The sequence below is a fragment of the Maniola hyperantus genome, chromosome 17 (assembly GCF_902806685.2).
Source record: "Maniola hyperantus chromosome 17, iAphHyp1.2, whole genome shotgun sequence".
Taxonomy (NCBI): Eukaryota; Metazoa; Arthropoda; class Insecta; order Lepidoptera; family Nymphalidae; genus Maniola; species Maniola hyperantus.
In genome coordinates, this window is record NC_048552.1 from 10,827,001 (window position 1) to 10,839,204 (window position 12,204).

The window sequence follows — 12,204 nt, forward strand, 5'->3', positions numbered from 1 at the left end:
AACTACCACTATACAAAAAATCACATCCATTGACCATACAGATACTGACAATATTATCTTTGGCAGTAGACTTCATCACCACACACGATTAGGTAAAATGGCAGTTTAAGACCTGTAATAAACTAAAAATCGCACTTTATACCTATTAAAATAAACTATAAGTATACACGTAAACTATCTAAATATACATTGTTATTTTTGAAACGTAGGTTCTTTCTCGGGGGTAGGTATCAGATAAGAAAGCATCTAACTAAATTCTCCCTCTGAGGGGGTGAAATGGGAGTTGAAAAGTTATAGGTACAAAAATCCTATGTTTTTCAAGTTAGAGATATGAAAATTGGCATTTAGGTATTCTGGGTTCCGTGCCTTAAGGTGAGACTGAGTGAGTAGGTAAGTGAGGCCTTTTGCAGCGGGAAAATTTCAGATCTCACGAGAAACCAGAAATTTTACGCGGACGAAGTCGCGGGCAACTGCTAGTATATGTATATTCAGAAGGTGAAAACTATTTACAGACGACAAGGAAGCGACTCGTCTTGCGCGTCCTGAAAATCAATACGCGGCCTCCCGCGCCCCGCTTTGTTTCATCCCGGGGACCTGAGGGTCAAGATACGGCCTTTTTTGTCCAAAATAAGGTTTTTTAGTTCTTTACTAAAAAAGAAAGCTAAAAGGTGTCTTATTTGAGTAACTCGTAGCTTTAGTTTTAAGTTCGCGTAAAAATTTTCAACACTAAGTATATCATCTTACAAATCCAACAACCGACCATCAAAAAGTGTAACTTATTAACCTATTTTGAATAAAATATTTGACCTTGACTTCGACTTTTGACAATGATTTTAATAACTCGGTAATTAATAAAGTGGCAGCGGTTTTGTTTTGCCTATTTGACGGTTCAGTCAAAGAACCATTCATACAAAATGACAGTTTTATACCAATACCCATGTTACGATAGTTTATTTGCGAAGTGCTAAAAACTGACGTACCTATTTTACCGAAAATTACTTTAATTTGAAACTTAACGATTTTTACTAAATTAAACACGTGGTTCACATAAATTAATGCATTTTACTAAACCTGAATAAATATTGATTAGTGCACATATTTCTTTGAAACAAAGTACATAATACAATTCAATATCTACTGAGTGCTGACACATTAACCTATTCTCGTTATAAATAAGATTGCATATTAAGCACATGTTTTCATTAGCCAGTATTATGTAATATTATTATGTCTATCGGATTATAAAGGTATAAGACATTGTATTACTTAAGTAGTAGAATTACCACTCTCCTAAGGTTTCAGTCTACGAACTTCTTATTTACTTACTAGCTTATTCCCGCGACTTGGTCCGCGTGGACTACACAAATTTCAACCCCCTTAGGGGTTTAATTCTCAAAAATCATTAACGGATGTTCACGGCATAATAGCTATCTGCATGCCAAATTTCAGCCTGATCCGAAGTTTTTTTTTAATTCACATGCAAGTTAGCCCTTGACTGCAATCTCACCTGGTGGTAAGTGATGATGCAGTCTAAGATGATAGCGGGCTAACCTGGAAGGGGTATGGCAGTTTTTAGTAAACCCATACCCCTTTGATTTCTACACGGCATCGTACCGGAACGCTAAATCGCTTGGCGGCACGGCTTTGCCGGTAGGGTGGTAACTAGCCACGGCCGAAGCCTCCCACCAGACCAGACCAGAAATTTAGAAATTATAAAATTCCAAACCCCCGCCAGGAATCGAACCCGGGACCTCCCACTAATAAGACCACAGCGCTCACCACTGCGCCAGGGAAGTCGTCGAACTATTCTAGAATAGTTCTGACTGAACTATCAACGCACAGTTCATACTTCAATTTTTCCTTTTATACATTTAGATTATCTATCTATTATTTATTTGTACCTACATATATTTTTATTCAGGTACCTGTAGAACTTGACCGTGGGTGTTCTACGTAATAATGATAAATAGGTTCCTATACCCACAAAAAAGAGTTAAGACTCATTCAGATTCATTCTCTCATATTTCATTGACACACAATGTTGTAAGTTTCAGGCTTCAGTGGGTGGGGCGCCGCCATTGGCTGGTCGCGGGTCACGACCCCGCCAATCGTGTGAACCCGCCCTAATTGCTCTTTACCTCACCCGTTACCGCGCGCTGCTGAAAAATTGTATTACTCTCCTAAAACTCGCGGCCTTTGCTGTAGGTAATTTTTTTTTATTGGTTTGCCAACAGAAATAGTAGGTACCCTTATTATAAATACGAAAGTGTGTGTTTGGTTTGTCCTTCAATCACGTCGCAACGGAGCAACGGATCGACGTGATTTGCTGCATGGGTAGGTTAACCTGGAGAGTGACATATAGGCTACTTTTTATCCCGGAAATTCTAAGAGTTCCCCCGGGATTTTAAAAACGTAAATTCACGCGAACGAAGTCGCAGGCATCATCTAGTATACGTGCGTTGTTGCGTGAGGAGTCGTTTTTACATCCAAGTATACCTTTTTATATAAATTCTCTTAGTCTTTACTGCAAAAAATACCCTCAAATATATTTCGTCGAAGACGTAAAGTGTTCTTATCAGTGGTTATAAAAAACACATTATTATCATAAGCGCCATGTTTTTCCCACTATCTTTACCGATAATATGTGACGACTTGCCTCCAGGGAGTGTTTCCCTCAGTTATGAGGTTTTTTGAGGATCGAACAGAGGGAGTAGAGATTTTAGATGCCTATAAGATCTATTACGAAGCCCATAACCAACTTAATATATAAGTATATCTTCTTTAGTACGTTTAGTATATAAGTATATCTACTTAGATGATATCGCGACTTCGTCTGCGTGGATATAGATTTTTTTAAATTCTGCGGGATATTGTCTCTTTGATTTTCCGGAACAAATAGTAGTTAATATAGTAAGCTATGTGTTAATTCAGGGTAGGTATGTATGAAATGTAATAATTGTAGCTTGGAGAAGTAACAAAGATCCAAACTTTCACATTAATAAAATTAATAAAATTAGACTAGCAAATTATTGAAGCTACGCTAAACTTAGGTAGGTACTCGACCGCGTGGATTTTCGTCAAAATCCCGCGGGGACTCTTTGATTTTCCTGAGTAAAAAGTAGCCTATGTCCATCTATGTCCTAGGGAGCAAACTAACTCTGTAACTTGTCAAAATCGATTGAACGGATGCATGGAAAACTAGCCGACAGACACACTTTCGCATTTATAATATTAGGATGGCATAACATAAAAATAATGTATCGTAAGTACGTTAATAATAGCCCATCTTGCTACATAATCACCTATTACTTATCTATTATTATATTTTATTATATTCACATAATTCTGCTCGAAGAGCACAGATAAGAGGCAAGATGGCCGACAATTATAATAGAGCTTGTTTACGTCCCCTTATCACTCGGCGCGATAGCGTGAGATCATTCCTCCATACGGAGGACTCTGGAGTCTGTGTACATACACGCCTATAGATTGTTATGTAGGTAGTTACTAGCTAGGTATGTACAGTGTGTTTATATGATTTATTTGGTACCTATAATAAGGCTCAAAACTAGTGCGCGATAGATCTAGATGGCAATCGGGGTATGGGGGCCCCATTAAGAATATTATGAGGCCCATAGCTAGCGACGACGGTCTCGGATTCATAATATGTCATCACTGGCAAGGCAACACGCACTGTTCGAAGACTTTGGTCTTCAAGCACTGAAGAATTTTATTTATCGCGCAATAATAAATTAACATTACTTATTAAGTAGGTACCTACCTACCTATTTCACAATCCAAACTAATATTATAAATGCGAAAGTGTGTCTGTCTGTCTGTCCGTCTGTCTGTCTGTCTGCTAGCTTTTCACGGCCTAACAGTTCAACCAATTTTGATGAAATTTAGTACAGAGTTAACTTACATCCCGGGGAAGGACATGGCTACTTTTTATCCCGGAAAATTAAAGAATTCCCTCGGGATTTTAAAAAAACCTAAATCCACGCGGACGAAGTCGCGGGCATCATCTAGTAAGTAATAAACTTAATTATCGGGATTGCGTTCCAAAACGCGCGTTTTATCAACTTTATCACCAAGACGCAATGTTATTAAGAATGGTGTCAAAGTTTATCGCGAGACTGAAGAAATATTATTTTGTGATGTAACTCAATACACTTCACTGTCGCGTGATCCAGTTTCTTTTCCGACTTAAAAAAAGGAGGGGTTCTCAATTCGACTTCAAGTACCTAAGTTTTTTATTTCATTATTTTTTCCAGCAAAGCTCAGAGATTAACTTTTCAAACCTTATGGGCTATGGTGGCTGTACACTCTCACTTTTCAGCCAGGAACCCCAAGACAGGCTGAGTGCGGGAGTGTATATCTAATGTACTTAGATTTTTATTCCATTACAACTTACAAGATAACCCGTGACTGCGATCTCGTACCTACCTACCGGTAAGTTGATTTCGTAAAATTCGATTCAGGATCAAACCGAGAGTTCCCTTACTCCCTCTTAGATTATGTAGGTACCTATAGAGAACTAGATGATGCCTGCGACTTCATCCGCTTTGATTTAGGTTTTTAAAAATCCCGTGGGAAGTAACTCTTTAATTTTCGGGGATCAAAACTAGCCTATGTCCTTCCCCAAGATGCCAGGTATCTCTGTACAAAATTTCATCAAAATCGGTTAAACGGATGAGCCTTGAAAAGCTAGAAGACAGACAGACAGACAGACGGACGGACGGACACACACACTTTCGCATTAATACCTAATATTAGTAGGTATGGAGTATGGATAGCACTTCGCTCGCTTTGACAGAGACCAAATAAAATTGACATGATATTGACAGCTGCCTTCTGCAAGTTGTAATGGGCATGGGCACTGACTCGGCACTGGGCACTGACTCGGCACTGGGCACTTAGCTTAACGCCACTGCATTCCATAGGTTAGTAGATTAGGTATATTGTACCTAACCCGCACCACGGATAACTTTTTCTCGATAACCAATCCGTATGACGAAGAAGAACCAAGAATACTCCACCAACGGTTCAATCCACAGAACTGGTGGTCCATAGCATAACGATTTGCTTTTATACAAGTAACCTTCAGCCCTACGCTCAGAGGGTTAAACGATACACTTTGGTATAGAGTCAACAGTCATGCTCACCCCGCAGGTCATATCCAGCATTGTTCACGATAAAGTAAGGTAGGTATGTGCCATGTGCCTGTTTTTATTAACTAAGTAAGTAGATAGGTGAGTAGGTATTGTATGTTAATTTTTGAATTTAATTAATGCTTATTTTAGTCGGTAAACTGAAAACTGTATTTCTATAAACTACCTATACCTACTTAATAAGTATGACTGGTTGCAATGCAAGTTATGCAAGTATTTCTTAAACCAGTCGTAGGTAGTATAGGTAGTTATCTTTATAGAAAACAAAAACACTAAAGTTTTTCACAGTTTACCGTCTAAAATAAAGATAGCTAATCAAGTAATCAAGTATTGATTATTATTTATGGGTATTTACTTCTTATCTACTGGATTAGGTACCTAAGTCTTACCTAAATAAAGATTCTGAATTTCGTAAATAGGTAAGTAACTAATTAGTATTGACTATTGTACAACATGGAGCAAGGAATTTACTAACTCTTGAAATAAATTTTCGAAGATGGCGGAAAATCGGTTAGGCGGGTAGAAACAATTTTGAATAAAATTCGTACTTTTTCATTTAGATTTTTTTAGAGAAAATGTTTAGGTTGTATTATCACATTTTTCTGCAAAAATAGTGCAATATCTATTCGTACCCACCTAGGATTTTTTGTAATTTTTCCCTTAAATTGAGCTTGGTAACGCCATCTATTGGTTACTAATAAAATTAACTTGTACAAGTGACGTACCTGCGTTCACTATGACAAAAGCTGACCAAATAGTTTTAGAACATTAAAATAGATGGCGCTGATATCCATAATTATTTCTACAAACCACAAAACTATAATAATATTATCTAGGATTATTTTAGAGTGAAATCTTCAACCGTCTCATTCTCATAATGAGAGTGCGACAGCTAGGATAATGTCTTGAAAGGTAATGTAGGTATATTAAGAAAAATAAAACCAATTACACATTTCTATTATTTTATTCATATTACATACAAATCTCTACCGAAGTCTTATATACCCAGGATAGAACAACACATTCATAGAAAACAATTATTATAAAAAAATGCAACAAAATAGTTCTCGCAAATTCATAATTACGGGCGCACGAGTCATTAATTACCTAGTACATCACTCTCATGATTTATCAGCGAAAACTGTATACACTATTAGTGGCGTGCACAGAGTTTGAAGCCAGGGTAAGCATTAGTAAGATAGGCCTTAGATACACCTTATAGATACCTGCTGAATGGCAAAAATGAGCACTGGTCATTTCAACTAGGGTAATCAGTACTTGTATGCCTCTATGAATTGCACGCCACTGCACACTAATCAGTATAAGGTGCCTACAACAAAAAATATGTTTCCAAATAACTAGATCGAATCCATGGTCTATACGTAATCTATCCGCTGAAATAAGTATAGCGCTCTCTGTTATGTAATCCCATACAAATGATAGAGACAAAAATATTAGAGAACGCTAACCATTTTGAGTCGCCAATCAAATTACAAACAAAGCTATGTTTTCTAATTGACGAATGTTTTTTGAATCTATCATTTGTATTTTTTGAATCAGATACAATTTAGCCCTCGACTGCAATCTCACCTGGTGGTAAGTGTTGGAAGCGGGCTAACCTGGAAGGCGTATGGCAGTTTTTTATTAAATCCACACCACTTTGTTTTCTACACGGCATCGTACCGGAACGCTAAATCGCTTTGCGGCACGGCTTTGCCGTAGGGTGGTAACTAGCCACGGCCGAAGCCGTCCAACAGACGAAATAGGATTACGTAACATAGAGAGCAGTATACTAACTTCTTTTCGCGGATAGAATTATAGATAGAAAAGTAGCGCACTATGTAAACAGATTAAAAGCGACTTAAAAAACGTTTTTATGAGCCGAATAAAAGTATGCTTTTAATGCCTAGATTCCTGCTATGTTGATGTCGGTCGCGCGTACGAACACACAATACAGGTGTAACCAAACCGCTAGCAAAAACTCAGCGTTGTGCCGTACGCGATGAAATTTTTGCGTTGCAGCATCGATCGATGCGGCATCGTTTTTGCGATGCGATGTCGCACCGGCAGTGTTGTGGTCTCAGCCAAAGAGCCCACGATCCGCTTGTCCTTTTATAATACTTGCGGCACGATGTCGCACCATAAGAACGACGTCGCATCTCAATGCGATTCACATGCAAACTCCCACGATGTACGTTGTACGATACGACGTCGCATCGCAAAATTTTCCTGCCTTAATTTCGGCTTGACAAATGTCTGCTCTTGCACTTAAAGTAAAGATCACTTGAAGGAATTCACAATACTACCCTCACTTTCCTACAAGTTAAGAAATAAGACTTCTAAAGGAGCATACATTGATTACATCACAAATGACATATTTTGTGGATATTTCATCCCATTTGGGTTTCCTGTACACGTCTCTGGAGGGGTGAATTTTTGATACACAGTATTTTTGAAAAAAACAGCAAACTTTGTTACTTATAGACAATTATTGTAAAGTTTACATACAATGTAAGCCATCTATAGTACGCGACAGGTCGAAATGGCAACCGGGGTATGAGGTGGGGGACGCCCCGCACACCCGCGCTATCCTGCACTATTACCATGTCGACCTGTCGCGAACTATACTTAGATGGTTTTCACATAATATTTAATAATACATGTCAAAATAAAAATGTTAAGGTTATGTTAAGGTTAAAAAAATTACAATCGTCAATTTTTTCTAACAGAAAAAGTTTTATTCTACTTCAATATTTTTATTATTTTTGAAACTTGTGACGTAAACAATACATATATAAGTATATTTATTATATTTCACGATATTCAACATTTGTCATCTTAAAATTCTATATGTACAATACGTCATGTCAGATCATAGAGCAGCCACATTAGATTTTATAAATAACCAACAGTTCAAAAATTCAATCGAAAAATTTACACTGCTTACACTTTAATGTAATTTTGTTCTTAATGTTATAATATCTTAGAGAATATACATCAATATCAATACAGAAATCTCTAAACCGTACAAAATAGATAGATCTAAAAGTAGTGCTAACCTTTTCACATTGTTTTCTGCCGACAAGGATAGCAATACTTTAGGACCACCTGACCTGTCCATTTAGTTTAAAGATTTGTGTACAACAAAATAGGCGCAATTTGAATCAAAATGGAAATATCTAATGCTAGAGACAATTTTGATAACACCTTATCTCTAAATTGACTCAACAGAGAAAAGAAGAGTCTGAGTTTCTTGTCAGGCTGGCGGGCTACACCGCAGCGCATAAGAGGTACTTAATTTTATGTATTTATATTCAATACTCATACTAAATTAATGATGTCACCGTTTAGAAATCATACAGACTTGTTTTTATTAGATTTTAGCACAGACCACCACCTATAGACGCCTAATAGCCTAGTTGCTTAGCATAAAAGTCGACCCACGCCCGTTCGGTACCCTCATTCCGCATATTGTCTTGATTACGTGACTTTTGAGTCCACCTAGCCTATCACAACAAAGCACTCTCCCCTGTCTCCCGCCAACATTTTACGATTTTGTTTTCATGCAAAACCTTGTATATGCGTACTCTTGAGGTTGAATTCTCCGTGATTGTGCTAAGCAATTGCTCCGGTGATCCAGTCCTAATATCATCATCACGATCAACCCATCGCCGGCTCACTACAGAGCACGTGTCTCTATCGAAACGTTTCAAAACTAAAAAGTGTTGCGAGGTGTTTCGATTTTTTTTTGATGAGTAGGTATATAACGATGGCTTAGTTCACAATTGCAGTAACTACATAATTGTCGAATTTACAGGAGAGCTGTTTAAAGTTCCGATATGTTGTGATTGGCTGAATTTGTGCGATTCTTGTTGCAACATTGCATTGTAGCCAATAGTGAGCGAGCGTCAACCAAGCAGAGGTGATTGCGATCGTGACATTGTAGCCGTTATTCCACCGCAATCGAGCTGCAGGTGTTAAACTGTATTGAAATTATCTACTATTTTTGTGCTAGTAACTTAACTGTATGATTACTAAACTACGACCATAGTGACTTGAGTCTTGAACTTTTAGTAACAAGGTATCCTATAATAATTTATTTTAGTAGTTTTTTTCTGGCTGCTGAAGTCAACTAGAATTCTTATTATAAGTACTTACCTAATTTACTTATTAATTAATCATTATTATTACTTAACACTGAATTATAATTGTAATTTCAATAAGAATCTAATTCCAGGATCATTACATTAAACAGACAAAAATATTAAGCGTACGTACGTTAAATTATATTAATCAAATGAGGGGTCTAAAAGCAAAACCGCCTCTTTGCATAAAATTCACAAAATCAAATATTTGTATGCGTGAAAAGACACGTTCGGGCTAAACAAATGTGAAATAACATTTTGGGCCATAAGCGCCTCTAAACAGTATTAAATTGCAGTCAAAATCGTCGGTAAAATGCAAAAGCGCCTGTTTGAAGACTAATGTCAGGTGCAAACGCGCCACTGTTGAATTGAGCCAATGAGATGCGAATATAGCGCCATACTGTCATGGCGGCCGTGATCGAGTTTCTGTGAACACGCTTAGATTTCCAGAACCAGTTTTTATTAATTTTCGAGTGCTTATGGAGGTTAACATCACACCAGTGGCTCCAAATAGAGCCAGAAAAAGGATAAGGGACCCTGCGCATTGGAAACGCAACATAAAAAAACGTGAAAGGTAATGATTTCAAAGCGTTTACGTATAGTGTTTTGAGACCAATTTGAGACCTTGGTGGGATGTGTTTATGCGATAGTGTTTAGACTTTAGTTAAATATGAAAGTCGATTTTAACAGGACTTCTTTTATTCTGTCATTTTATCCAAGATATAACTAAAAATAGGCAATAATATTATAAGTAATTATATTATTGCATACTGCAATTATATTATTACTTAATATTTTCATTATTTTTTATTTAATTTGTATCAATTGAATACTATTTTATAGAACCCTACCTGACGCGCACTTGGCTGTTTTCTTTTGAGTGGGTTGGTTTGGTAATTTATTAATAAATAACATTGTTTATTTTGTTTGGTGGAAATCAGCGCAGTCTTTGAAATATGAAGTCATAGGATTTTTGTCCTAGCAATTATGTTGTCTTGTAACATTCGTTATTGTTTTGATTTTAGGTATATGCCGAAGAATCTACCAAATTTATCCATCTCTTGTACACATAAGAGCAAGTTAATGAACTGCTCCAAACTAACATCCCAAGATCTCAGAAAGTTTCGCGAGGCCTTTTACTCTAAACCAGAGAAAAACTTTCAAGACAACTTTATACTTAAATATATGAAGGTAAAGGTACCATCCCGGAAGAAACGTGGTGAGCGCAAGAGAGGTGAATTGATATGTCACACTAGACTTTACATTCGACAGTTCCAAAAACCCTATACAATAATGCAAGTATGTCAAAAATTATTTAAAAGAGTATTAAGCATTACGGAACATAGAATCCGTACAATTGCTAAAAATTATTATACTTCTGGCAAACCTCCTCAGGAGAATCGTGGTGGAGACCGAACATCCATCAAAAATGTGGGTAAAAAAACGGCAGTTATGCAGTTCATAGAATCTTTTAAATGTATTGAGTCCCACTACTGTCGCTCGGCTACCTCTGTACGTAAATATGTTCCATCGGAACTCAATATTCGTAAAATGTGGCGAATGTACAACCAAAAATGCGACGAGCACTTAAAAGTTCGGCAATGTTTCTTTAGAAATATATTTAATAGATCTTACAACATTGGCTTTGTTACCCCAAGGGTAGACGTATGCTCGAAATGTTTATCATTTACAGAGAGAATCAAACATGAACAGGACTCTACAAAAAAGGCCCATTTAATAGGTGAACTAAGGCTGCATAAATTGAAGGCGAAATGCTTTCACAGGTTTTTGAAGGAGTACGATCCTAGCAGATTGACCATTAGTTTTGATTGTCAAAAAAATCAGGTGCTACCGAAAGTGCCTGATCAGTCGGCATACTATAGTCGCCAACTGTACATCTATAATTTTACAATAGTAAAAGGAAACGAGACTCAGAACATTTCCAAAGAAAATGTTTACATAAATTGTTGGACTGAAAACACGCACAGAAAATCGTCTAACGAAATTGCATCAGCTTTATATTTTTTCTTAAAAATTGTAACTTGGAAGGCAAAAAGTTCTAAGATTAATGGGAGATGGCTGTGGCTCTCAAAATAAAAATAGTACCATGATTGCCATGCTCTCATATTGGCTAGTAAATGAAGCTCACAGAAACCTTAAAACAATAGAGCTGATATTTCCAGTGCCCGGGCACTCATTTTTGCCCGCGGATAGGGTATTTGGATTAATAGAAAAAGAAGTAAAGAACATGGAACAGATAATACACCCACAGTCCTATATAGATATATATGAGAAATATGGGCAAGTCACAAAGCTCGGTATGGATTGTTCTGTTTTTAATTGGAAAGAATTGGGAATGAATACACTTAAGCGGCCAGGTGAATATCATTTCCAATTTCTGCCCTGTAAACGTTTTTATCTGAAGAGAGTTAAAAATAACCCCCAACGATGCTTGTTAAAAGGTGAAGTTAATTACAATACTGACCTAGGAGCCTACAAGTCTGTCATTAAAAAAAATAAAAGTTTGTACAAAGCTTCAGTTCCTTTAGTAGAAGCAGGAAAAGTCAAAGTGAGTGCACTCAAAATTGGAGATGTAAAGAATTTATTAAAAAGCCATTTTGGTGAAAATTGGGAAACCCAGTATGGCGATGAACTAAACTTTTACACAAATATCATAACGAAAAATACTGATGATACTGAAAATGCAAATGTTCTCGATGGTGATACGGAAAATGAAAATCACGATCTTTGTAATTATTATCCCGAAGAAATTGGATTAAGCGTTTAATATATTTTTATATTCTCTTTTTTATTATTTCAACAAAATGTTTATAATATTAGAATGTTTCTGTTTTTTTTTTAATAAATACTTGAATTTCTTACTTTTA

General features: G+C 36.7%; 1 protein-coding gene across 1 annotated transcript; it reads left to right on the top strand.

The window, feature by feature from the left end:
* Nucleotides 1–9,458: 9,458 nt before the first annotated feature.
* Nucleotides 9,459–12,204, top strand: LOC117990264 (uncharacterized). The gene is made up of 2 exons (XM_034977728.2): nt 9,459–9,890; nt 10,342–12,204. The coding sequence occupies exons 1-2, from the start codon at nt 9,796–9,798 to the stop codon at nt 11,411–11,413; spliced, it is 1,167 nt and encodes a 388-aa protein (XP_034833619.1). The 5' UTR covers nt 9,459–9,795; the 3' UTR covers nt 11,414–12,204.